Raw genomic sequence first — 24,973 nt, forward strand, 5'->3', positions numbered from 1 at the left:
TATACATAAAATTTTTAGAGGGAAAAGAAAAGTAATTTAATAAAATCCATGCAATAACAAATTTAAAAACCCACAAAAAGTAGTTGAATAGTAAAAAAATTAAAGTAAAAGAAATTGAACAACAATGTTAAAGAAAACAATGGAAAAAGTTTATTACTACTAAAGGATTGAAGAGTAGCAAGTCTTAGAGAAGACCTAAAAATAGAAACACCTTGTTAATAGGGAAGACACGTTAATGTTATAAAATTGTCATTTGTTCCCCAAACAACCTAGCGCTGCAATCCAATTCCAAGTTTCCATTACAGATTGTTGTAACACTTGGCAAACGGATTCAGAAATTATACATTAGAAAAAAGGGTCAAGAATGACCAGAACATTTAGAATAAAACAAATATGGAGTAGGAGTGTCCCTGCAGACATCAAGGTTGATTATGAAACTATAGAAATTAAGCTAATGTAAACCTGGCTTAGAGATGGACAAACTGACAACAGAACGGAATGGAGGCCAGAAACAACCTAAGTACATATAAGACTGAACTATGACACAGTCCCATTGGTTCTCTGGGGAGCAGATGGGCTGACCAAGCTCGGGAAGGCAGTTATCACAATGAAACACGTGGAGCCAGAACTTTGTTTCATACCAGATGGCATTTCCACAGGCATGAAAGGCTTATGTACCAAAAGCAAAGCTCAGACTTAAAAGTATGTAGAGAGGTGACTGTATTTTGGGGGAGGGGAGGGTTTTAAAAATAAGATACAAAAGTAATAAATGTAGCAAGAAACAAACTGATAAAATTAAGGATATTTTCCACGCTGGAGAGATGGCTCATTGGTTAAGAGCACTGGCTGCTCTTCCAGAGGACTCAGGTTCAATTCCCGACACCCACATGGTAGTTCTCCTCCACCTGTAACTCCAACTATCAGTTGATCTGATGGCCTCTCCTGGTGCATGGTGCATAGACATATGTGCTGGCAAAACACCCACATCCATAAACTGAAAATAAAAAAATCTTTAAAACTTAAGAAGAGTTTTTGTTTATCAAAACATAAAGGGGCTGGAGAGCTAGCTTAGTGGTTAAGCATGAATGCTGCTCCTGCAGAGGACCTGAGTTTGGTTCCCAGTACCCAGGCTGGATGGCTCACAACTACCTGTAACTCTAGCTCCAGGGGATCTGATGCCCTCTTGAGGCCACTGAGGGCACTTGCACTCACACATACGTACTCTGACCTGCACATGCACAAGCAGAGTGAAAGTCAAGATAGCCCTTAAAAACATAAAGCAAAAAGTTAAGCCATAAATTTGTTGAGAACATGTATAAACACATAACACAAATGGAATTTCCTGAAGGTAAAATAACCTAAACAAAGGATAAGTATCATAACCAAAAAGTGGGCAAAAGGCACAAAAAAGCATTCATGTAATAGGTAGCCTGCGTGGTCAGTAATCATATGAAGAGCTATCCAACATCATTAGTGCTTAGAGAAATATAATCAAGGCTTATAATCAGATAATTTCCCAGCTGCCCAAATGATAAGAGCCAAAATGCCTTGCCTAACAGTCACAAGGCTGTGGGTTCATCTCCAACATCTCACAAACAAACCAACTAACCAACCACCCTCCCAAATGTCTGACAAAGTCAAATGTTGGAAAGAACGTGGCTAGCAAAACTCCTTTGCTGTAGGAGTAGAAAGTGGTGTAGTTGAAATTGGGCATCAACATTCACATGTGCCCTGACTTAGTGCTGCTGCTTGTAGAAATGTAAACATGGTTGCCTATCTGCACAGAAATGCTGCCCCAAAGGGAAAAACTTGAAATAACTTTCAGAGAAAGAGATGAAAAGACTGGAATTGTGTACATCAGTGAGGTGGATATACTATGTAACTATGTAACTATGATCACATACAGTAACCTTTAACAACTCCGGCTACACCCCAGTCCTTTAGAATGCTCAGGTCAACAAACCATCCATCGAAGGAGTGACTCGGATGGTGATTAACTCCAGGAGGAAGACAAAGTGATGCAGTGGCCAGAGCCACACAGCTATTCAGGGCCTAGTCCCCTTGCTGGGCATGGGTTAATTTCTCCTAGGATTCAAAGGAAAATGGCAAGGGATAACAGCAAGGGGCATGTGTGGGCCAAAGATGAGATCCCGTCATGAACCGAAAGGTCTAACTACTTGAAGTCCAGACACCTGATGGAAACAGGAAGCCACGACTAGCAATGGCACTTTTGAAGGGAAAGGTCAAAGGACTTGCTGCACCCATTATGAAGACCAAAGCCAAACTGCCAACTAAGGCAGGGTGTGTTGTTAGTAAGGGTATGGAAATTTAGTTTGCCGTTTCTTGAAACTAAAGTCAGATGCAGACCTTTTCTGTTTTCCACAGCGAGACACTGCAATTGAGAGCAGGAGGCATCTGAGCATGGTGGGCTGGGTGAGGTTGGTGCTTCCCGTCCCCCGAACACTCACTTTTCGTTTGGTAGTCAAGTTCCCAGGCGTATTCCGGGGAGCATCCACCCATTTGACTGTGCGCATGCGGTCATCCCAGTCAGGGACCTGGTCTGCAGGGAGCTGGAACATGATCTTGGACAGCGCGCACTTGACATCCAACTTCTTCAGGCTGATGGGCATATCTGACTTCAGGGTCACCACCACGTCCTTGGAACAGCCGGGGTGGAGATGGCCTACCTAGGGAAAAGTTTGGTATTTGTATTTTGATGGCTGGTGGTGATTCGAAATATATTATCCAGGCCTATATAGGTAGATTGACTTAAATACATACAAGAGAATCTTTAAAATGTCATCACAAAGAGAGGCACAGTGGCTCATGCCACGAATCCCAGCACTTGGGAGGGTGAGTCCGATCTGCCAGGAGTTTGAGGCCAGCTTAGGTTATGTAATATGTTTCAGGTAAGTCTGGCTTACAGAGTGAGACCTTCTCTCCAAATAACCAAGCACACACACATCGTAAGACTAACAGTATTAATAGTTACCTATCTGTTACTTGCTTCAAACCCTGTTCTAAACTCTTGAGCAACTTTCTTAATCTCCAGGACACCCTCTGAGAGGTACAGAGCTATGACTGCCACTTCACAGGTAACAAAACTTGTAATGTGCTTAAGGTTTTTAACACTAGCAATCTGGGTTTAAACTCAAGTGGTATGACTCCAAATGTGGCCTACAACCACCTGATACTTACTCATTATGATTCGTACAAATAGGTGGCTCAAAACAATATACTAGGTTCTAGAAAGTGCTCTAATGACCCTTGGCATCCCCAAGATCCCTCCAAGGTACCTGTAGGACAAAACTCTCATTATAACACCGAGATGCCACTTGATTCTTTCACTCTCATTTTCTCTCGAGTGCACAATGGAACTTACTAGAAGTTAAAGATGATGATGCACAGTCAGATTCAAGTGGAAAAAGCAGGGAGCAGAATCCATATGACTCTTATTAAGTCAGATATGAAAGAAATTTATAAAGACATAAAATGGCTGAGTGTGGTGGTATACATTCATAACACAAACATTCAGAAGCCTGAGATAGGAGAGTAAGAACCTCAAGGCTAGCCTGGGTTACATAGAAGACCCTATCTTAACAAGAAAGATAGAAGGAGTCTACCCTTGTCACATACATTTTTGAAAATATAGATTTTTTTAAAATAAAATATGGAATTTGAATTAAAACACAGTTGGTTCATTGCACTTTAAAACAAGTATGTTTGAAAATAGTCTAAAGTTTGGGGGCTGGAGAGATGGCTCAGCAGTTAAGAGAACTGGGTGTTTTTCTAGGACCCAGGTTTGTTCTAAACATGCACATGGCAGCTTACAACTGTCTGTAACTCCAGTTCCATGGGATCTGACATCCTTTTCTTGTCTCTGTGGGTACCAGGCACACATATAGTGCACAGACATACATGCAGGCAAAATACCCATACACTTACAAATAATTAAAAAAATCTTAAAAACATTCTTAGTTTTAATTTCTAACAGGTTAAATATCAATAATTATAATTCACATGGACAAAAGTCCTTTGAGGGTTCTTAATAATGTTTAAGAGTATGGAGGAGCCCTGGAATGAAAAAGCTTTAAATTGCTCAAATACACTGGATGTAAAGGAGATCCCATTTGGTTTGTAGAATAAAATGATTTGTGATTTATCTTAGATAAAGATGAATGTACAAACACCACCAACATGTACACCATCCACACGACAGTCCTCTGACAGGGAAGACATTCTCTCTCCTGCCTCTGGACAGTGAAGGCTGATGAAAGTTTTGGATTGCTCGGGAATATGCCTGTGTGTCCATGTGCACATATAGGTGTGCACAATGTGAGTGAACTGCTCTATCTTTGACAACTTAGGTTATCCTCTCATATCCATTATACTCTCTGTTTCCTCATGGGTCAAATGTTGATTAAAAAAAAGACTAAACAAATTTGGCAAGGCTTTGGAACTGGATATGGCATATACTGTGTAGTTCGTTTACTGTAGCGATTCCTTAGGGGTGGATTTGGGCCGAGATGGTGTTGGAATCTATCAGGAGCCTAGGCTGGCCTGGAACTCACTATGTAGTTCAGGCTGGTCTTCAACTTGTATTTCTGCCTGAGCTTCTCACATGTTAGGATTGCAGGTACGAAGCACCATTCTTGGCTTGCTGAGCCAGTTCTGAAGGTCATGCTCTGAAGAACACATGCACAGAGGGACATAGGTCTACACTCTGGAATAGGAAGCTGGGGCCTCTAGTCATTTATCCAGGCCTCCAGAAAATTCCTCACGTTCTTCCCCACGGCAGGATTTGTTAAACTCCTCTTAGGCCACGGGCTCTGAGTGTGGGGTGGCTACTGGGAAGTTTCTGAGTTCAAGATGTGTCACATCCCATTCCATGTATCCACATGGGGGTTGGCTTAGGCCTGAGAGAGTCTGGAACCCAGTGAGTGCCTTTTGCTTACCTGTGGGGAGAAAGACAGCGTAGCTAAAAGGGGCCACTCGAACCGAACCACATTCACTTGGCTGTGATTGGTGATGGTGAAGCTCACGGTGTAGTTGTTTCCAATGTGGCAGTACCCAAACTGGATGTGGTCCAACAGGGCAGCTAGGGGTCAGAGCAGAAGGCAGTGAGTCCTCTCTGGCCTCTCTTAAGAGCCTGTTTTCTGAGGGAGGCATATCTTGATAGATACTGTATCTCATTCACAGTTTTCTCGTTTCTCCTTGTATGGTTATATATGAAAAAACCTTGGGCAGAAAGATCTGTCTCCCAAGGCTCGATCGATCAATCAATTGATTGATCCATCCATCTATCTATCCATCCATCCATTCATCCATGCACCTACCCATCCACCCATCACTTCTATCTATCTACCTACCTTGGCTCTTCTATTTGTTCAAGAGAAAATAAACATCCTAATGTCATTTGTTTGGTGAGAAAATACAATGAAATGTTAGACTGCCAGTTAAGATATAGGATTCTCAATTAAATTTGAATTAGAGATAAACAATGAGTAATTCTTTTTGATAAAGATGCCCCATGCAATACTTTGGGGACATACATATGCTAAAAGTTATTGTTTATCTGGAACTTAATTTTCTTTAAAATACTTGTATTCAGGTTTGCTAAACCTGGAGATCCCATAATAGGTATGGAGTCTGATCTCTACACTTGGATTACTGCTAGCTCCTATTTGACTCCTGACTAGAGAGCCATGCCATTGCACATAGCTTCAGACGGAAGCGAAACACCAGTTACAGAAAGAGTGTTGATTTCAGCCCCTGATTATACATTCCAGGACTATCGTTAAGTTCCTGTGGAAATTTTGAAGCCGAATTTACAATTCACTTTAAAGCAATCAGGCGTAGTGTCAGAGTGCTTAACAAATGCTTTTTGGTAATTAGTGTAACATGAAATGCTTCCTTTGCTGAGTCCAGCCCCTAAGTGGAAGGTTCAGTGCTTTAGAGAGGCATGTCTTAAGCTTGAACATGCACACCATCACCCAGGGACCGGGTTCAAATGTGGGCAGGTCTGAAATTCCCATTTCTGACAAGTTCCTGGGAGGTGTGATGTTTTAGGCTGCTGGCCTGCTCATCAAGTAGCCCGGCCGTGAGAATGAGGGCACATGCCCATCCCATCTCGAATGAGACAAGCCCACTATTTCACTTAGGAAGCCTAGGACACACATTCTAGATGAAATCCCTGATGCCAACACAAGCCAGCCACAAGCAGGAGACAGGGAAACTGCTGGGAAGCAAGCATTTGCTAAAGAGCTGAACAGGGACACCAGCATCAAACTATAAGCTCCCTAATAAAGGCGAAGACTTTCTTATTAATCTGCAAGTCTACAGCTCAGTGTAGGGCCTGGTACTTGCACTTGGTGCTAAGTAAGAGTTCACTGAATGAACACACACATAAATGAAGGACAGAAAGAGTGAGTGAGCCCAGCACGGCAGAGCTCATACTGATAAAAAGACTTGTTCCTAACTTCTCAGGAGGTTGCACTGGCTTTTTAAACCCCACTCTCACTTAGGATGATGGGAGTCAACAGTCGTCAACATCACTTCGGCTTCTCCCACCTGCCACCAGGTCCTCCATGGATGTTTCCTCAGCAATCTCTATGACCTCAGACATAGTCGAGCCCTCCTGGTTGGTGGAACCTATCAGCCCATGGATGTTGTCCAAGGTGATGTCATCCTCGTAGCTCTCTCCCACCAGGTGGATCTTGGTCTCCTCATACTGGTTGTTGATCACGGACAGGTGGATGGAACCTGTCATCCTCCCAAGCTTCTTGGAGTGGAAAAAGACATCGAATTCAGCTGTGTCTCCAGGAGAAACAACCAGGGAGGCTGTGTGGGCCTTTTTGACTGTAAATCGAAGACAAGAGGTTACAATTCAGGATCAGTTTAGGAGAATACATCTCCAGGAAGACCAGGTCTGGAAAAAAAAAAAGCAGCCCCTTTGAGGGAATGAGCTTAGGCCACTGGGCTTCCAGTGATGTGACTGAGCACCAGCTGTGGCTTGGTCCTGAGAGGTCCAGGGCAAACCAGCTCCTGAGGACCATCACCCTATCGAGGCACCTGCTCGCCACTTACCTTTTTCATTTGGTTTGTTTTCCTCCATGATGTAGATGTAGGAGGTGGTGGGTCTCCCTTTCAGAGAGAAGACTCCCAGTTGGTCCCGCAGGTCCACATGCAACTGGCAGGAGGAAAGTCAGGTTGAGGAGCTGCTCGGGAATTTGGAGTCTGGGCTGTGATATTGTGCCGTATTTGGGGGCAAGAATCTCCAAAGCCATTATGTGGAGTATTCACTTTTTATTCTCTCTTCTCTCTCTCTCTCTCTCTCTCTCTCTCTCTCTCTCTCTCTCTCTCTCTCTCTCTCTCTCTCTTAAAGAATATGTGTGAATGGTATGTGTGTGCGGCTGCACATGTGTGTGCAGGTATGCATGTGTGTGGAGGCCTAAAGTTGACAGTGTGCCTTCCTCAATTGCTTTCCTCTGTATATATAAGCAGGGTTTCTTGCTGAACCCGGAGCTCACTGAGTCAGGCTAGTCTAGCCAATCAGTTTGCCCCAGGGGTCTTCAGTCTCTGCCCCTCCCTGTCCTGCCTTTATGTGGGTTCTGGGGATATGTACTCTGTTTCTCATACTGGTGCGTTAAAAGCGTTACCTGTTAAACCACATCCCTAGCTCCAGGAATCATGGTTTTGAGAGTCTTAAGAGAAACATGTAATAAACATTAGACCTGGATAGGAAAAATGGGTATTCAGTCAGGCCATCCCTTAGTATCTGAGAAGGAGCTGGAGATCACAGTAGGCCCAGAGATCACAGGCAACCTTCCAGACTACGCAGTTAGTGGCAAGTGGTTGCCAATGCTTCTGTTGCACAGAGAGGCAGCTGAAGAGAATATTCCAATAATGAAACGGACACGAATACCCATAATTCTATGCAGGAGTGCATAAATGCGATTTCCTAGAAGCTAGCATCTCCTAGGTGCCATGCATTTGCTAGAGTCATGGTAAACATCCTAGCAAGAGGAGAGGGAAAACAAGGTGGACCTCTGACCAACTTAAGTGGCTTCGGGTCCATTGGAAAGGAGGCGGGGCTAAAGCCAGACATTTGATTCTAGGTGTGAGAAATCTGACTTTTTTAGAAGGTAGCAATGCTGACTTTAAAATAAAATAAAGTGACCCAAAGAAGAAAGAAACAGAGTCACTGCACTGAAACAAGAGATTACATATTTAGAAATAACTCTAATAAGGAACTAAATGGAGGGGTACTGAGTGGCTCAGTGGGTAAAAGATGCTTGCCGTGAAGCCTAACAACCCGAGTTCAATCCCAGGGACCCACAGGGCGGAAGGAGAGGAGTGACTCCTGGGGTTATCCTCTGGTCTCCGCATGCTCATGTATGCACATGCACACAAGATAATAAACAAGTGTAAAAAAGAGAAACTGTATGGAGGAGCTTATATTTTAGAAATATGGAGAAAAAAGTCTAACGAATGGACAGGAATCCTAAATGTTGCCCCTGGTGGACAGTTACTCTGAAACCAGGAATTCTCCCAGATAATCTATAAGCTTTCATTTTGATTCCAATGAGATTAAAACTTTTTTGGATGTATTTTATTATATGTATGTGGGTGTTTGGCCTGCATGTACGTCTGCACACCACATGTGTGCTTGGTGCCTGTGGAGTTCAGAAGAGGGTGTTGGATCCCTTGGAACTGGAGTTAGAGACGGCTGTGAGCCTCCATGTGGGTGCTGGGAATCGAACCTGGCTCCTTTGTCACAGCAACCAGTGCTCTTAACCAGTGAGCCAATCGCTGCAGCTCCTTCCAATGAGATCGTTTTAAAGGAACATTACAGAAGGATTCTTAAGTTCATATATGGGCTGAATATACAAAAATTCTTAAGAAAAAAATTAGTGGGTGCAGGACTTCACTGAACTAGACTGTAGAACAACACTATTTTTCCAACCTATGGGTCGTGGTCCCTTTGGGGGTCGAACAGTCCTTTCACAGGGGTTGCCTAAGACTACCAGAAAACATAGACATTTACATTACGATTCATAACAGCAGTAAAATCACAGTCATGAAGTAGCAATGAAAATAACTGTATGGCTGGACTGTATTAAACAACACAAGGACTGTATTAAAGGGTCACAGCACTAGGAAGGTTGAGAACCACTGGGCTAGGGCATTTATAAAGTCACCACAATGAAAACCATGTAGGCTAGTGCCACCATAGTGTTCTTTCTCGCCGTGGGCCTAGAATCAACAGAACCAAGGACTGTGTGGCCTGAGACTTCAGAAACCGTGAGGCAAAATAAAACAACATGATCTGGCTAACATGTCACCCCATGTGCCACCCTCAGCTGTTACCTGGGCAGGGATGGTGCCGTTGTTCTTAAGGATGAGAGGCAGTTTCTCTGAATGACCGAGCAGAAGCCTCTTGAACAGGAGCAAGGGGTTTCCGTGTTGGTTATACAGAGTTGGTCGAATGACAGTCACACGAGGGAGGGTCCCCTCACCAACAATATCAAACACAAGACCTCGGCTCCGGGCCAGGTTGCTGCAGGGGACAGGAAGAGCAAGGTGGCTGAGATCAACCTGGCAGGAACACTTTCCTACGCAGCCTGTGGGCTGCCACACTGCCACAGGAGAGGGGCTAGCTGGTACCTGGGCAAGCCATCCAAAGTAGCCTCGAAGATGCACTGGTAGGTCTGCATGGCCTGCGGTGTGAACAGCACCGTGGTAAAGGCGTGTGAGCGACTCCCAATACACATCTTGTTGGGTTCCACATCAAAGATGTCAGTGATGCGGGCGGCTGCCTGTGAAGGGGAGCAGAGCCAGGTGGGCTTAGCTACTTTGCATTTCCAGGGGGGCTTACTGCTGATCTCTCTGCCCTGCTATGAGCTCTCTCTTCTCCAAGGCTGTGCTAGATAAGCTCAATTACCTTCAGAGTCACGGGCCCTGGATAGAGTGGCCCAGGGTCTGGGGACTCACCCCTAAGCAACATCTGACTGCATGTGGCTAGAACATGAACTCTGAGTCAAATAGACAAACCAAGTCAGTCAGCCAAATGTTCTCACTACCACCCTATGTGTTGCCCCTAACTAACTAAATTAATATAGTTAATGTGGCGCTGAGCTGGCAGCTGGCTGAAGGTGCTGGCATTTTGATGCATTTTGATCTGGGCCTGAGGTTTCCGACTCACTGCTGTGACCCCTGTGTCATTTGAGCTAATGAGTTTCTGTTCCTTGTAGCTTCAATCGCCATGACTCAGAATACCCTTTAACATTCAACCTGTTACTATCCAGTGAGTGGTTTTGAACTGGACAGACTGCCAGTGTGGCTTTGAAAGGACTTTTTCATTCTTATGAGCACTGGGCAGAACACAATGCAGGCTACTCCCACTTGCTCTTTAGACAAAGAGTGGTTAAGGGTTCACTGCTTTTTCCAAGGGATTCCCTTCAAGTCTCAAAGTGGAGAGGAAGAGATGCCCCCAAGTCCGCTGTCACAAAGCTTTTCTCTTCAGAAGCCAGGCTTCCCTACTTTTTGTACTTTTAGTATAGAATGAGGAGGAAGCAAACCCCTCAGTGCTCTACAGTATGATTAGAGAACCATGACTGGGTGTCACTAGTGCCCAAAGGGAGTCATGAGGGATTAGATGGTCTCCTGATTATCTCAAATGACAGTCTTTCAGGAATGCACACAGCTTTAGGCTGAGGCCAACCTTGGGGACCTCCTCCACCCCCATCAGCCATGAACAATGTGAGGTCTGGGGCATGAGAACCACACAGGCCAGATTGTACACTGTTCTGATGACGCTAAGTAGTATTTGAAGCATATACTGGAAATTTGGGGGTAACAGCAACCTGTGGATTCAGTCCTTCCTTGTGTTATCTTTGAAATTTTTCTTTTACTATGAAGAAATGGCTTTGGTATAATCTGTCCCAGAGAGAGGGGGGCAGTTTTAAGCTTAGTAGACCTCTGAAGTGGGCACTCATTATTGAATATGAAAAAAGCTTGGCTTTAATCCTAGCTGCATATTCCCAGGATATGGGATAGAGGCAGAATAGAGCTTTTTTTTTTTTTTTTGAACCTTGGTTAGTTCCCCTACCTGTAAAACAGGGGTAAGAACCAAGTTAGAAAGAGATGCGAACATGAAACAAAGCATTAACTAGACAATCGTTTAGCATAATGCCTGTCACACAGGAGGACCCTGATACACATTCTCTGTTCCACTTTACACCTGTAGTCTGATACCTTCCAAATCTCCCTGACCAGAAGAACGGGAGATTGGAGGCTAACCTGCCTGAACTTGGTGGCCATCTTTGTTTTCTCTGCCAGTGCTTGTATATATCAACAGTGAGTTCAGCTGGACAGACAAATGAGGTCCCCAGTAGTATGAACCAATTTAGTACAAAGGTATGCACAGGACACACACAAACAGATATAGTCCTTGGCCTATGGGAAGTGGCCTTGTGACCTCACAGAACTTCTAACAGGACCTGAGCACCTCATGGTTCCCACCTAGGTGCAGGGGCTCCAGAGCAGGGCCTTCCCAGGGTTCCTTTCCTGGCTTTGTACCAACTAAAGAGGGCCAGGGTCACCAGGAGCCTCCTACCTTGTTGGAGATAGGCTTGACTACAATGTTGATATCACAGGCGATCTTTCCCACATTGCTGATCTTGAACCGAGCCTTGGCCTGATGACCCACCAGTACATTGCAGAAGATGAACTTATTTTCATCCTCCACGAACAGCCCTCCACTCTGTATGGTCTGTAGGATATGGTACAGGTTGGGGCTGGTACAGATCTGGTGTTCCTCAAATATTGACACGTTGTTGTCAGTCACAAAGGCTAGGGAATGGAGGAAAGAATGTGAGACTGCCTGGCTGCCAGAATCCTGGCTTTCTGCCATGCTATTTGGATTAAAAACTTTAAAATATTATGTTTACTCTCTCTCTATATATCCCTCCCTCCCTCCCTCCCTCCCTCCCTCCCTCCCTCTTTCTCTCTCTTTCTCTCTCTCTCTCTGTGTATGAATGTGAGTGAATGTATATTCTTTGTGGAGTTCACAGAACAACTTGTAGGAGTCTATTCTTTTCTACTATGTGGATTCTGTGGATTGTACTGAGTGTGTTAAGGTTGGTGGCAAGTACCCTTACCTTCTGAACGAACCATCTTGCTAGTCCAGGATATTTGGATTTTGACAAAGGAGAACCACAAGCTGGGAATACAACTTAATGACAGAGTACTTGCCTAGCATACAGAAGGCCTTGGGTTCTATCCCTTGCATTGCAAATACAAACAATGATAATAAAAAGTGAGAGTCATGGAGGACAGATTGGGCATTCACACACTGGGATGTAAGTGATGGGACAAAGTCTATTGGCTTCCTCTTTTGTCCATTCTGATTGATACATCTCAATTAGCCCTTTCCTTCCATTGGCAAGGAATGGTGAGAACCAAGGTCTTGGGTGGACTTAAGAGGGAGGAGGGAGTTGGCTTATTTTGGTTTGAGGCTCTAGGGGGCTTAGAGCCAAAGCTTTACCTAAGCCCTTGCTGGGTTAAACGATCAGCACACTCATTACTGGGCATTGCTCTCTGAATATGTCCACAAGAAATGGCCTGAGGTCTGCCCCTCAGTCCTGGGCCACATCCCATGCCATCATTTCTCACATCATTTCTCAGAGAGCACTACTCATCTGGGAATCCAGGAACAGACCTAGAAAGGCTAAGGATCTGGAGAAGCAGAGTCTCTTCTATACATGCTAAGGCTTTAACAACAAATATGGCCAAAGACCCCGGAAGAGGTTCTAAGTTTTCAGAGGAAGCAGCCCAGCCTTGACTGCTGGATATCTCTAGAGGGATTTTCCTGAAGAAGGAGGGCTGGCAAAAGTGCCAGTCTTTTAGGAGTGTTGTCCAATCCAAGTTGCATACCTGGCAGACATGCTTCAGCAAGGAGAGTGTAAGGAATGCCAGCAGGATTTTCTCTAGTATCTTGGTCAGAGATATCGATGGCCAGAAACTCTTCACACCTCCCCACAGGGTCAGCCACACACTCCACAGTGATGACCTGCTGTCCTCCAGAAGGGATAGAGCCAAATCCTGGGTATACAGTGAACATGCCATGGGAGAAGCGGGCCTGCAGGACAAAGGTGGGAAAGGGCAGGGCGGAAGGAAGCAGAGTGGGTAACTGAAGCTGAGACTTTCCCAAAGAGCCGAGATAAGGAAATGGGGAAACAGTGGGGCCTCTCTTTGCCTGGAGGGGCAGAGGCCCTGGGTGTTCATGATGTTCCTTCTCTGTGTATTCCTTCTGATCAGTCATGACAGAACCAAGGGCTCAAGGAAACAGATCATGTCTACATTATACAATACTTATCTGCATGGGGGAAATCTCAAAGCAGCAGGGGTTGGGTGGGGTGCAGAATGGAATAGCAGTTGAGATGATGGGTTTTGAATGAGACACTGTGGGTTTGAAAGAGAACAGCCTCCATAGGCCCATATATTTGAATGAATGCTTGGTCCCCAGTTGGTAGAACAGTTTGGGAGGGGATTAGGAGGTGTGGCCTTGTTGGAGGAGGTGTGTCACTGAGGGTGGGCTTTATGGTTTCAAAAGCCCCTACCAGGCCCAGTCTCACTCTTTGCCTCTGGCCTTCGGATCAGGATGTAAGCTCTCAGCTCCTGCTCCAGTGCCATGACTGCCTGTCTGCCACCATGCTTCCTGCCATGATGATCACAGACTCACCCTCTCAAACTGTAAGCAACTCCCCAATTAAATGTTTTCTTTTATAAGCTGCCTTGGTCATGGTGTCTTTTCATAGCAACAGAACAGCAACTGGGGTTTGAACTCAATCCCCAATATATATTGTTTGACCTTGGAAAAAAATTACGTCTCTAAGTGTCAGTTTGTGTATCTATAAATGTCCTTTGCACAATGGATCACTGGAGGGTTAAATGAGAGGACACCCATGAGTACATACTATAGCACATAGTGAAGAATTAGTGCTAAAAAGAATGTCATTATAGAGAAGGCCTCTCATGTCCCTGCAGACCCCAGCCCCCCTCCCACTTGTAGTTCTCAAGATATCTGTAGCATACACTTGAAATACAATGTCCCACGAGAGAAAGATTGTCTTGGGTAGCCCAGTCTCTGTCCTCACATTTCTAGATGTTCTGTAGTGTTTTAGCTCAGAGACCCAAATATCTTCAGGGGTCTGAAACCCGGAGCAGAATGAGTTTGGGGACTTCAGTGTGAGGTGGCCATGTGCATACAAGACTCCACTACTTTGGGCAACTTCTTGGATCCTAGAGGATAAGGCCCAGATACGTTAGCTGTTGCTTCTTTGCTATGTGAGTGATGCTTTGTATGACTTGGGCTGTGAGTGTCCTGTCTCACCGGACCCATACTCTGGCAGCTGGATCTCCTGCTAGACCGTGGAACCTCAGCAGGAGCTGGTGAAGGTGTTAGGATACCCCTGCCAGGTGTGATGCCAGTGCATGATGTTGGGAGGTGCTCGTAATCCTACCCTGGGGCTGACAATCAATGCACAGTACTCCCCATCACAGGGAATGACTGCAGAGCAGTCTACCCCACAGATAGCAAGCACTCCTGGTTCTTAGCTGGTCTCTACTCTTGTTCATTTTCACAAAGCTGCCCAAGAGCAGGCGATCTGGCTTCCGATGTCTTGTTCAATGCCCCTGTTACGCATACTTGGAGTCCATAGGATCTGGGTAGTGATGTGAGACAAGTCTCATCAACTGCCATTCTTCCCATCGGAGATGTACTTTTCTCACTTAACCCCACTCTCACCCTCTCCAAAATTAAATGTTTTCTTTTATAAGAGTTGCTATGGTCATGGTGGCTCATCACATCAATAAAACCCTAACTCTAACTCCAGGGATCTGACACCCTCTTCTGGCTTCATCAGTACCTGCACTCATGTGCACAAAATTCACACACATACACAAAATTTAGGGAACTGTTATATTAGAGAAGTGTTTGGTGGTGAGAACTCACTGGAAAGTGTCCTTGCTGTCTTTCTGTGAGAAAGGAGGGGCACTCACCTGGTTTGCTATGTTCACGTCTTTCTGGACTATGTCCGAGAACTTGGTTGCTTTAGTAGCTCCAGGCTTGAAGAAGCTCTCGCTCTCTCGGGTTCTTGCGTGCCTTATGTGGCTGGCTCTGATCAGAGAAGCAAGGGTACAGCCTCAGGTTTTGCTGGGGATAGGAGACACTACCTGCCTGTTTGAGGTCCCTTCTGGGCTCTGGGGGTAGAAGAGGGCTTTCCTTTGTCCAGGAAGGTATTGGAGTGGCACTGTAACCTTGTACTCACTGACCAAATTCATTGAACAATTATAAGGAAGTGACATGGGTAATTATACTCGTGGAATACAAATCATAAGGATTTTGAAAATTACTTCAAGCAAAGTTCATGTGTTAAGGCTTGATCCCCAGGATAATGATGTTAGGAGGTCCTTAACTCACTGGTAGTCCCTCGATGGGGATTAGAGGACCCTAGCCCCTTCTTCTCCCTCTCTCTTTTACTTCCTGGTCTGAGAGGAAGAGTTTTTCTCTGCTGTATGTACTAGCCATGAAGTCCTGCCTTGCTTCACACCCAACTAATCATGGTCTGCATTTCTAAAGCCAGGAGCACGAACAACCTTTTCTCCTTGTAAATTTATTGTCTGAGTTCTTTCGTTACAGTGATGGAAAGCTGGCTAGTGTCAGAAACAACCACAACAAAACATACAATAATAAGCAGGCGAACACATACCAGGCCTGGGCCAGGCCTTCTAATTCCAGATACTTGGGGGAAGCTGAAGCAGGAGGTTTGCACATTGGAAGCTTGCTTGGGCTACAAGCAAGTTCTAGGTCAACGTGGACAACTTAGTAAGACCCTATCTTAAAACAACAACAACAACAAAAAGGTGGGCTATTGATGAAGCTCACGCAGTGCCTGCCCAGTACACTTCAGGTCCTGTGCTCATCCCTCAGCACCATGAACAGGAAATGAGATTTTAAGGGCTTGACTTCACTGGGAAGCACTGTTTTGGAAATTAGTCAGATATATAAAACCTTACCTGATATAATTTTATACATGAAATGATGAATTTTGTCTCCATTTTTTCATGTTTATAGCCATGATGTGTATAAAGGCTAGTATAAATAATAGTTAGATACAGGTTTTGGCAACTTGACTTCGCTTGAAACCAATGTACCCAATTGTTAGTTTGTCCAGAGACCGCTGCACCTAGAGTGTGCAACCATATTTGAGATGAATCTTAAATATTTTGAAAATCTTATGTATTCATTCACTTGTTTGATGACAGGAACACATCTGCTTGTGTGTTTTGAATTCACGCAAGCTAAAGTGAAAATCAATTAAATACTAAATAAATTAATTAAAACTATTTGTTTAAGAATTATGTGCACAAGTGTTTTTTTTCTTGCATGTATGTGTGTGTACCATGTGTATGCCTGGTAGCCATGGAGGCCAGAAGGGATTTTGCATCTGGAACTGGAGTTACATACAGTTGTGAGCCACTGTTTTGGTGCTGGGAACTGAACCCAGGACCTCTGCAAGAACAGCAAGTGCTCTTAATTACTGAGCCATCTTTCCAAACCCCAAATAAAAATAACTTAAATCAAAATATAAATTATAATCACTAGAAGCACTACTAAATCACTACAAAAGAAATTGTGAGGAGGTTGAAACTAAAATCGGAAGAAAGAAATTTTAGGCAATTTAATCCCAAATTTCTTAATATGTTCAAACTTTGCCGGGATAGAAAAATTCGAGTTGAAGAAAATACAAAACTACCAAAAGCAGCAAGAGGAGTAGGTCTGTTTGTGAAACATCAGAAAGGAAAAAAGCAAGACTTGGGAACTGGTAACATCAGAAAGGAAAAAAGCAAGACTTGGGAACTGGTCAAAGCCACCTTTCAAATTTGCTTCTAAGCAAAACAACAAGACAGTTGGAGCCAAGAGCACCCAAAAGAGCTGTGGTCTTTCTGGTCTCCTGGTGACAGCCACATGTTGAAGAAGAGAGTGTTGCCATTGGAACTACTGAGGCAGCTGTGGCGACCAGGGGTCTTCACAGGGCAAAGGTAGGGGTGGTGCTTGCTGGGTGAAGGCACCATTCTGATTTCTCTCACTTGCATTTCCAGGGCACCCTTCGACACTCCCCCACAGTGAAGGCATAGTTAAGCCTTCTTTTGATTTAATTTTTTTTCTGTCTCTAATCATCCCTCAATATCCTGTAGGATGACAGAGAGGGCAATGGCTTGCCAGTCTTTTAGCATACCAGAAACACCAGGACAGCACATAAAATCCAGTATCTTTCCACGGAAGATTTTGCTCCTCCCTTTCTACTTCCTTACTTTCTCCTTCTTCTCTCACCATCCATCCATCCATCCATCCATCCATCCATCCATCCATCCATCCATCCATCCATCCATCTATCCATCCATGAGAAAGAGTCTCAAGTAGCCCAGGCTGGCCTAGAACTTGCTAGGAAGCCAAGGATGCACAGAACTGTGTGCCCTTCTGCCTCCACTTTCTGAGTCCTGGGGCAGAGGTATGCACCATCACATCCATCCAGAAGACTTTACATTTGCTCAGCTAAAACTTATCTTTTGTTTGATGGCAGCTAGAAAATGCATGAAATCTGATCAGAAGATGTGGTTCAGAACTAATCCCTACTGGTGATTTCCCGCATAATCTTTCATGAGACAGTTCTAAACCTGAGTGTCTTCATTCATGCAAGGGGATGGGTGAATTTAGTTAGGTAAAGTATGTCACAGCTCTTTGAAGGGTACAAAGCACCAAGCCAATAACTTCTTACGCCTTCTTTTGATGAATTGGACTCTCCCCTGTCAGCCTATAGAGGGCATATCTGAAGTCGATTATGCCTTGGTTTTCTATGGTGAAGGTGGTGGTTTTCCTGGTACCACAGATCAAAGCCCCAAAGTTGATGACAGAGGAGGGGCTGATGATGAATTTGGAGTACACTGCATTCACAGAAAACTTAATTGGGATGCTGGCAATGATTTCACTTTCTGGGAGATTGGGCTCAATAATCTAGAGAAGGAAGAAGGTTAGGGAAGATGTTAGCCAGTGATACAGCAATAGAATTCCTATTCCAAAAGTATCTTCTTGCTTGCTTTCATGACTGATACCCTCCCTAATATAATATTAATAAATGTATTTGAATATATCATCTATATTTCTGGTGACTTTTCACACCTGTCCTGACTTACCTGTCCCCATTAGTTGGGACTGAACTCTGGTGTAGCTTCTTTGGCTGCCACCCAGGCGACCCCCCCTTCCCCTCTTCTCATCAGAATGCCTACAGTCTGGACAGTGAGCCCGTTCCTCTGGGCTCTCACCTGGCAGCGCAGAACAGGCTGGCATTCAATCTTCACTTCCTTTTTTGCACGGAAGTACACCTGGATGTTCGTGGGCTTATCTGCTGCGGTCAGTGAACCCCTTTTGGGTTGGATTGAGATCATGGAGTTTAAATTTGTTGGCAAAATCCCTAAGGAGTCCACAGAGAAGCTGGAAGACAAGAGCAAAGAATCTGTTTAAACCTTAATCCAGGGAACCCATGATGCCAGAGAGGGCAGTGTGAACTGTTGAGGGTCTGCCTGTCTCTAGCCCCATGTAGTTATCTTACCAAGCAAAATCTACTATGCAAATGTATGTTCTTATATGTGTGGGTACATATATATGTGTATAGGTATGGAGGGCAAACACCAGGGGTCATTCCTGAGCTGTTATCCACTTTTTTTTTTTTTTTAAAGACAGGTGGATGACTTTGAACTTGTGGTCCTTCTGCTTCTACCTGCTGAGGTATGTGCTACTACACTCTGTTTACATGGTGCTGGAGATCAAACTTAAGGCCGTGTGCATGCTAGACAAGCACTTTACCAAGTGAACTATACTCCTAGCTCCTGATTTTTTAATTGTTTGGTTTTTTTTGTATGTGTACATGTTTGTTTGTGGTACATGTGCATGCAGGGGTGTGTGTGTGTGTGTGTGTGTGTGTGTGTGTGTGTGTGTGTGTGTGTGTGTGTAGGCTGTGTGTGTGGAGGCTAGAGGTCAATGTTAGGTGTGGTCCTTGATTGCTCCCCCCCTTATAAGACAAGGTCTCTTAGTGGACTCACCAAGTTAGCTAGACTGGGTGGCCACAGAGCTCCGAGAGTTCCCTCCTATGCTAGTGTTACAGACACCTGGATTTTTCTGTGGGTATTGGGATTGAACTCAGGTCCTCACAGGAGCACAGCAGGTACTTTACTCACTGAGTCAGCTTCTGGTCTCTCTCTCTCTCTCTCTCTTTTTAAATTTTATTTATTTTTATATTCATTGATTTTTTTTTGCCTGCATGTATATTTCTGCGAGGGTACCAGATTCTCTGGAACCAGAGTTACAGACGGTTGTGAGCTGCCATGTGGGTGCTGGGAACTGAACCTGGGCCCTCTAGACGAGAAGCCAGTGCCCTTAACTGCCGAGCCATCTTTCCAGTCGCACTTCTAGTTTCTTTATACAAAATTCCCAGACACACCCTTCTTGTCATGAGTGGATGTGGATGGTTGCCACATGCCCCATGGGATTCAGATTACCTGAAAATGATCTCATATTTCCCACGGTTCTTCAGTTGAAGGGGCTGCTTGGCCTCCTCCATGACCCTCATAGTCCCAAAATCCAGACCTCCTTCAGCTCCTGCAGAAGCCAGGACATGGGGAAGGGTGAGTGGACAAGGGAGCCAGAGCAGGGCCTTCCCACTCGAGTTTACATGGCAAATCATCCCCAGTGATGATTATAGAGAGCCTCTCTTCTGAGAACTCTGTGGCTGGAGACACCCCTTTGTGACACTAAGCCTCTTAGTGCATCCACACACCTCCCTTGTGATTCCATTCAGAGGGGTCACTGGCCTTGCATGACTATTGTTAGCTAAACTATTTAGGAACTTTACTTATTTATATTAGTTATTATTTTTAATTATATGTATGTATGTGCATCTGTGTGTGGGGTGTATGCAGGTAAGCTCAGAGGCCAGCGGTGTGGGGTATTTCTGGAGCTGGAATGACAGGTAGTTGTGAGCTGCTTGACATGGGTATGGGGAGTCAAACTTGGGTCCTCTGGAAGAGCAGTGTGTGTTATTATTATTATTTTCTTCATTATTATTGTCATTATTACTATTTTGACAGGGTTTCTCTGTGTAGTTTTGGTGCCTGTCCTGGAATTCACTCTGTAGACCAGGCTGACCTCACACTCACAGAGATCTGCCTGTCTTTGCCTTCCAAGTGCTGGGATTAAAGATGTATACCATAATGCCCAGCATGGTGTGTGTTCTTAACTCTATTTACATGTGTCTACACACCATATATGGGTGGACCCTTCAGAGGCCAGAAAAGGGCATTAGCTCCTCTGTGACTCTGAATATTAAGACAATAGCACCTGACTAACATGTAGCTCTAATAATCTTGCTGAGGAAGAGACCTGTCAGGGAGAGGAGGGGTCATGGAGAATCAGATGCTCAGGGGAGATACACGACTCAGGTATCAGAGCAGCATTCAGACAGAATGTCTCAGGACACCTATTCTAATCCCTGGGGTCAGTGAACACACAACAAAGGGGACTTGATGTAGCAGGTGGACTTGAGGCTGGTGATGGGCTGTCATTAAAGGTGGAGACCGACATGGATTATCTTGGTGGCCCAATGTAACCACAAAGGTCCCTATAAAAGTAGAGGGGGACAGCAGAATCAGGGAGAATCAGGGAGATGGCAGCATGAGAAAGAAGGATCTAGTCGGATATTGCTGGCTTTCAAGATTCAGAAAGGGGACATGAACCAAGGAACGTGGGTAGCCTCTAATGACCACAAATCTTTCAGGAAGGAATGCTTCTCTGTCATCACCTGGATATCCCCCTAGCGAGACCCAGTAAGACCTGCTTTGAACAGACCTCAGGACTATAATAATTGTGGGGCTTTTCTTTTTTCCTTTGTTCTTCTCATTAGGTAGCCCAGGCTGGCCTTGAACTCAAGAACCTCCTGCCTCAGTTTCATTAGTAGCTGGTGTCGTTTTTGTTAGGTCAGGAGGCAATCTGTTACGGTAACGACAGAATAAAAATGTGGGCAGGAGGAGAAGCTTTTGCTCTCAGTTTCTCCGAGAAGAGCCCTGGAGATTGCATACTGGCAACTCCTTGTCCTCCACTGAGGATACTGTAATTTGTAGTGCTGTTGCCAACATCACTCCAGGCTTACGGCACTAGGACAAAATTGTTCCTCCCCATCAACCCACCACCACACTAACAACACACTAGGGTCTCTCCACCTGGGACTCTCTACCCAAACAGCCTCGGTTCAAGGGCTCAGCCCACCTTTGGGGAAGGTGATGTCCAAAGCAATATCATAGGCTTCTGCAAAGACCAAGATGTTTTCGATCTGAACAACACCAACAAGATTGTCTGCATCCAAAACCTGTCAGGGAAAGAGAAATTCTTCAGTGAAAGCTGAGACCCACAAAGTGTCTGGAGTCCAAACTATGTAACATGTAGGGGGAGCTGGGCAGTAGAGATGGTGGGGAGACATTTCTGAGAACTTAGAAGTCAAATTTTTCTAATCTCACACTTTAAGTCATCTCGCTCTGCCCACTGCATGAGCTGGAACTATTCTGTTCCTTGTGACTCGATCTGTAGAAAAGTGCTAGTCTTTTTCATGTAAAATACATATTGAATGTTTCTGTTTTGGAAATCCGAAGCATTTTAATTGTGTGATCACGGTCACCTTCAGATCTGTGGCCTTTAGCAGCTCATTGATTCTGGTGCTGTCACTGATGAGGCTCCTTCCTCACTGTCCCCAGGAGCCACTGAACTGGTGCCAGCAGGCAGACCAATCTAACTCTGTCTAGTTGACTGTTGACCTTGGACACAAACCAGGAGGTGATAGAGGGTCCATTGGTCAGGGCAAGAGCATCTAGGGTGATCCAACACAGAGGTGGAGACCTCTGCCATCTCGCTGAAGACTCCAATTGAAAAACAAAGCCACCAGTTTGCATTCCCTGTGCTTGGGTGCAAAAGGAAATTTACAATTGCCACTAAATTTAAGATTAAAAAAATTTCTTTTTAAAATTATGTGTATGTGTGTGGGTATGCTCATGTGGGTGCAGATGTTCACTGAGGCCAGAAGACGGTGTCAGAATCTGGAGTTGGAGTTACAGGCTATTGTGAACACCCAAAAATGGGTGCTGGGAACTGTTCTGTAAGAGCAGCAAGTGTTCCTAACCACCAAACATCTCTTCAGCCCCCAACTCAAATATTAATTCAGAATTTCTATCTTCTCTTTCAATACACATTTTCCAATATGGTTGGATCTGTGGGTGGAGAATTCCTGAGTATAGAGGGCTTCCTGTGTCTCTCTAAGAATACAGGAGACAGGCAGGAGACTGCCTTCTGATGATGTAGACAAAAGGTTGGAAGGACACAGGCACAAGCCGAGGCACACACTCCTAGGCCCCTCAAACCAGAAGGGTCAAGGAAGGGCCCTCCCCTGGAGCCTTCAGAGGGGGTGCAGTCCTGCGAGTCTTCCGAACTATGAGGAGGAAGGTCTGTTCTAGTTTGTGGTGGTTTGTCACAGTGGTCCCAGGACACTAATACAGATGATGAACAAATCAGGGGAGATCCTGCATGATGGAGTTCATGTACCAATCAGCAAGTAGAACGACACGAGAGAGAAAGGAGTGGGTCTCTGCAGGATAGGGGATACTGACTGGTTACCCACACAGGCGATTCCGTCAATGGGACATAAGTTAGGCCCACTGAGGCAGCGATGTCTGCGGATCTTCAAGCAGGTGCCAACTCCCCACAAAGCTTAGAGGAAAATTTTCATCAGGGGCGTAGCAGTGTTGGGGGCTTCAAGCAGGCAAGAGCTTACACAACAGGATGGGAGATGATAATTAGAGGTGAGGGTGGAACAAGATGCAGCAGAGACCAAGGCGCAATCCTCGCTGCTGAGAGAGGATAGCAAAGTGCACCGAGAAGGGTGAGCAACCCCATCTGACCAACATTGCACAGAGCCCTGTGGGCACTTGTGGGGAATACAGGAGAGGCAGAGGTCCAAGCGGCCTGGATGAGGGGGGCACCAGCAGCGCAGACCAAGATGGTAGTAATGAGGATTGCTGGGAGGACTGGATTGAAAGGACCTGCATCAGGACAAGTGGGGCATTGAGATGGTTGTCAGGTGCCAGTTGGGAGCAATAGTGAAGGTGATGGTCACCAAAGCAAAAATGTGATAGATGGCTGGGTTTAGGCTATGAGATAAGGAGAGTAATGTTTTCTTAGATATAGTAACATTATTCATTTAACCATTCATTCATTCCATACTGAGTTTTCTGTTTTTGGAAGTAAGAAATCAGCTCTGAGTGATACTGCCTTTATTGAGCTTGCTGTGTGCAGAGCAAGATATCACGGGCTGGAGATAGCACACAGGGATCAGATGTGGGTATTCAACAAAGAGAACTCCATGGTGTGTGTGTGTGTGTGTGTGTGTGTGTGTGTGTGTGTGTGTGTGTGTATGTGTGTGTACTCATGCATGCATATTTGATAATCAAATCTACAGGGATGTCACTTCTCACCTCAATCCGAATGGCCTTCTTGATGTTGACAGGTTTGGTGGGCTGGAAATGCACCTGCACCCCAAACTCTCCCTTGGGTGGGATGCTGGCCTGCATCACGGACACAGTGAAGTCATCACCTAGGTGCTCCATGCTGGTGATCCGCCAGGCCACAACTAGGGGTGTGACATTGCGGAGAACTACTGTCTTGGATTCTCTTCTGCAAGAATCAAAAGAAATTTGATCAAGTTCAAATAATTTTTCAAATGTCTGTTTATCTCTCTCTGTTTTTTCCCACTAAAATTATGTCATAGGGAGAAGAGTCAATAACTTTTATTTTAGATTTTTGAGACTGAGTCTCATTATGTAGCCCTGCCTGGGATTCACCATGCAGGCCAGGCTGGCCTTGAACTCACAGAGATCCTCTTGCCTCTGCCTCCTTTGCTGGGGTTATATATTTTCCCAGGCTATCCTTGAATCCACTATTTAGTTGAGGATGACCTTGGACTCCTGACCCTTTTGCCTCCACCTGTCAATTACCAGGACTACAGGCTGTATTACCATGCCTGGATAAATGCCCTATTCTTAGCCAAATAGTCACACACTAATGTTAGCATCCCCAATCATTTGCTAATACCATCAATCTTTCTACACTTAGTTGGTATTCTGTTGTCAAGAACAGAACTTCATTCTCTCATGTATTTATTCATATGCTTATGACAGTAGAGTTATGATTCCCATTCAATACATTATAGACCAGTGGTTCTAAACCTGTGGATTGCGACCCTTTCACAGGAGTCACCTAAGACCATCAGAAAACAGATTTTTACATTACAATTCACGACAGTAGCAAAATTACAGTTATGAAGTAACAATGAAAATAATTTTATGAGTGGGGGTCACCACAACATGAGGAACTATATTAAAGGGTTACAGCATTAGGAAGGGTGATAATCACTGCTATAGGTCATTATATTATAATTATGGCATTGTTTTATTTTGACTTTCAAATTCTCTCAGATTTAGATGGTGGGAGGCTCTTAGAGTTGGTTCTTATGTCCTGTTATGTGTCCATAATCTTTAGGTTCTTTATGGCACAACAAAAAGTTTCCCGCTCATCTGGAGCTTTCTTCCTTTACTTTACCTGCTTCGGTACCAGAAAAATCCTTTCACCAAGGATCCTTGCCATTTACTGGAGAATGATATTTAGATACCAAGATCTGGATGATGGGGTCCTCATTGCTACTGTTTCCTATCGCCTGTGTGGGTAACCATTGCTATCATCGTTTCCAAGCCCTTCTGGTGACAGAGCTGGGAAACATGTGTATGTTTCTGTACATATCTTTATATTAAAAACCAG

The 24,973-nt window shown here is 44.7% G+C and overlaps 1 protein-coding gene across 1 annotated transcript in view; it reads right to left on the minus strand.

Moving 5' to 3' along the window:
- The window catches only part of Hydin (HYDIN axonemal central pair apparatus protein), a 362,311-nt gene that overhangs the window by 37,145 nt on the left and 300,193 nt on the right, over positions 1 to 24,973 (minus strand). Inside the window, exons 53-66 of the mRNA XM_059264008.1 lie at positions 23,635 to 23,833; positions 21,383 to 21,482; positions 19,621 to 19,720; positions 18,388 to 18,556; positions 17,844 to 18,079; positions 15,064 to 15,181; positions 12,937 to 13,141; positions 11,618 to 11,853; positions 9,667 to 9,818; positions 9,370 to 9,559; positions 7,087 to 7,189; positions 6,571 to 6,858; positions 4,956 to 5,098; positions 2,469 to 2,687 (exon numbers count right to left, since the gene is read on the minus strand). Of these exons, the coding sequence (XP_059119991.1) occupies positions 2,469 to 2,687; positions 4,956 to 5,098; positions 6,571 to 6,858; positions 7,087 to 7,189; positions 9,370 to 9,559; positions 9,667 to 9,818; positions 11,618 to 11,853; positions 12,937 to 13,141; positions 15,064 to 15,181; positions 17,844 to 18,079; positions 18,388 to 18,556; positions 19,621 to 19,720; positions 21,383 to 21,482; positions 23,635 to 23,833 (2,458 nt within the window). The remainder of the gene's footprint in view (positions 1 to 2,468; positions 2,688 to 4,955; positions 5,099 to 6,570; positions 6,859 to 7,086; positions 7,190 to 9,369; positions 9,560 to 9,666; positions 9,819 to 11,617; positions 11,854 to 12,936; positions 13,142 to 15,063; positions 15,182 to 17,843; positions 18,080 to 18,387; positions 18,557 to 19,620; positions 19,721 to 21,382; positions 21,483 to 23,634; positions 23,834 to 24,973) is intronic.

Source organism: Peromyscus eremicus, chromosome 5 (genome assembly GCF_949786415.1).
Source record: "Peromyscus eremicus chromosome 5, PerEre_H2_v1, whole genome shotgun sequence".
Lineage (NCBI taxonomy): Eukaryota > Metazoa > Chordata > Mammalia > Rodentia > Cricetidae > Peromyscus > Peromyscus eremicus.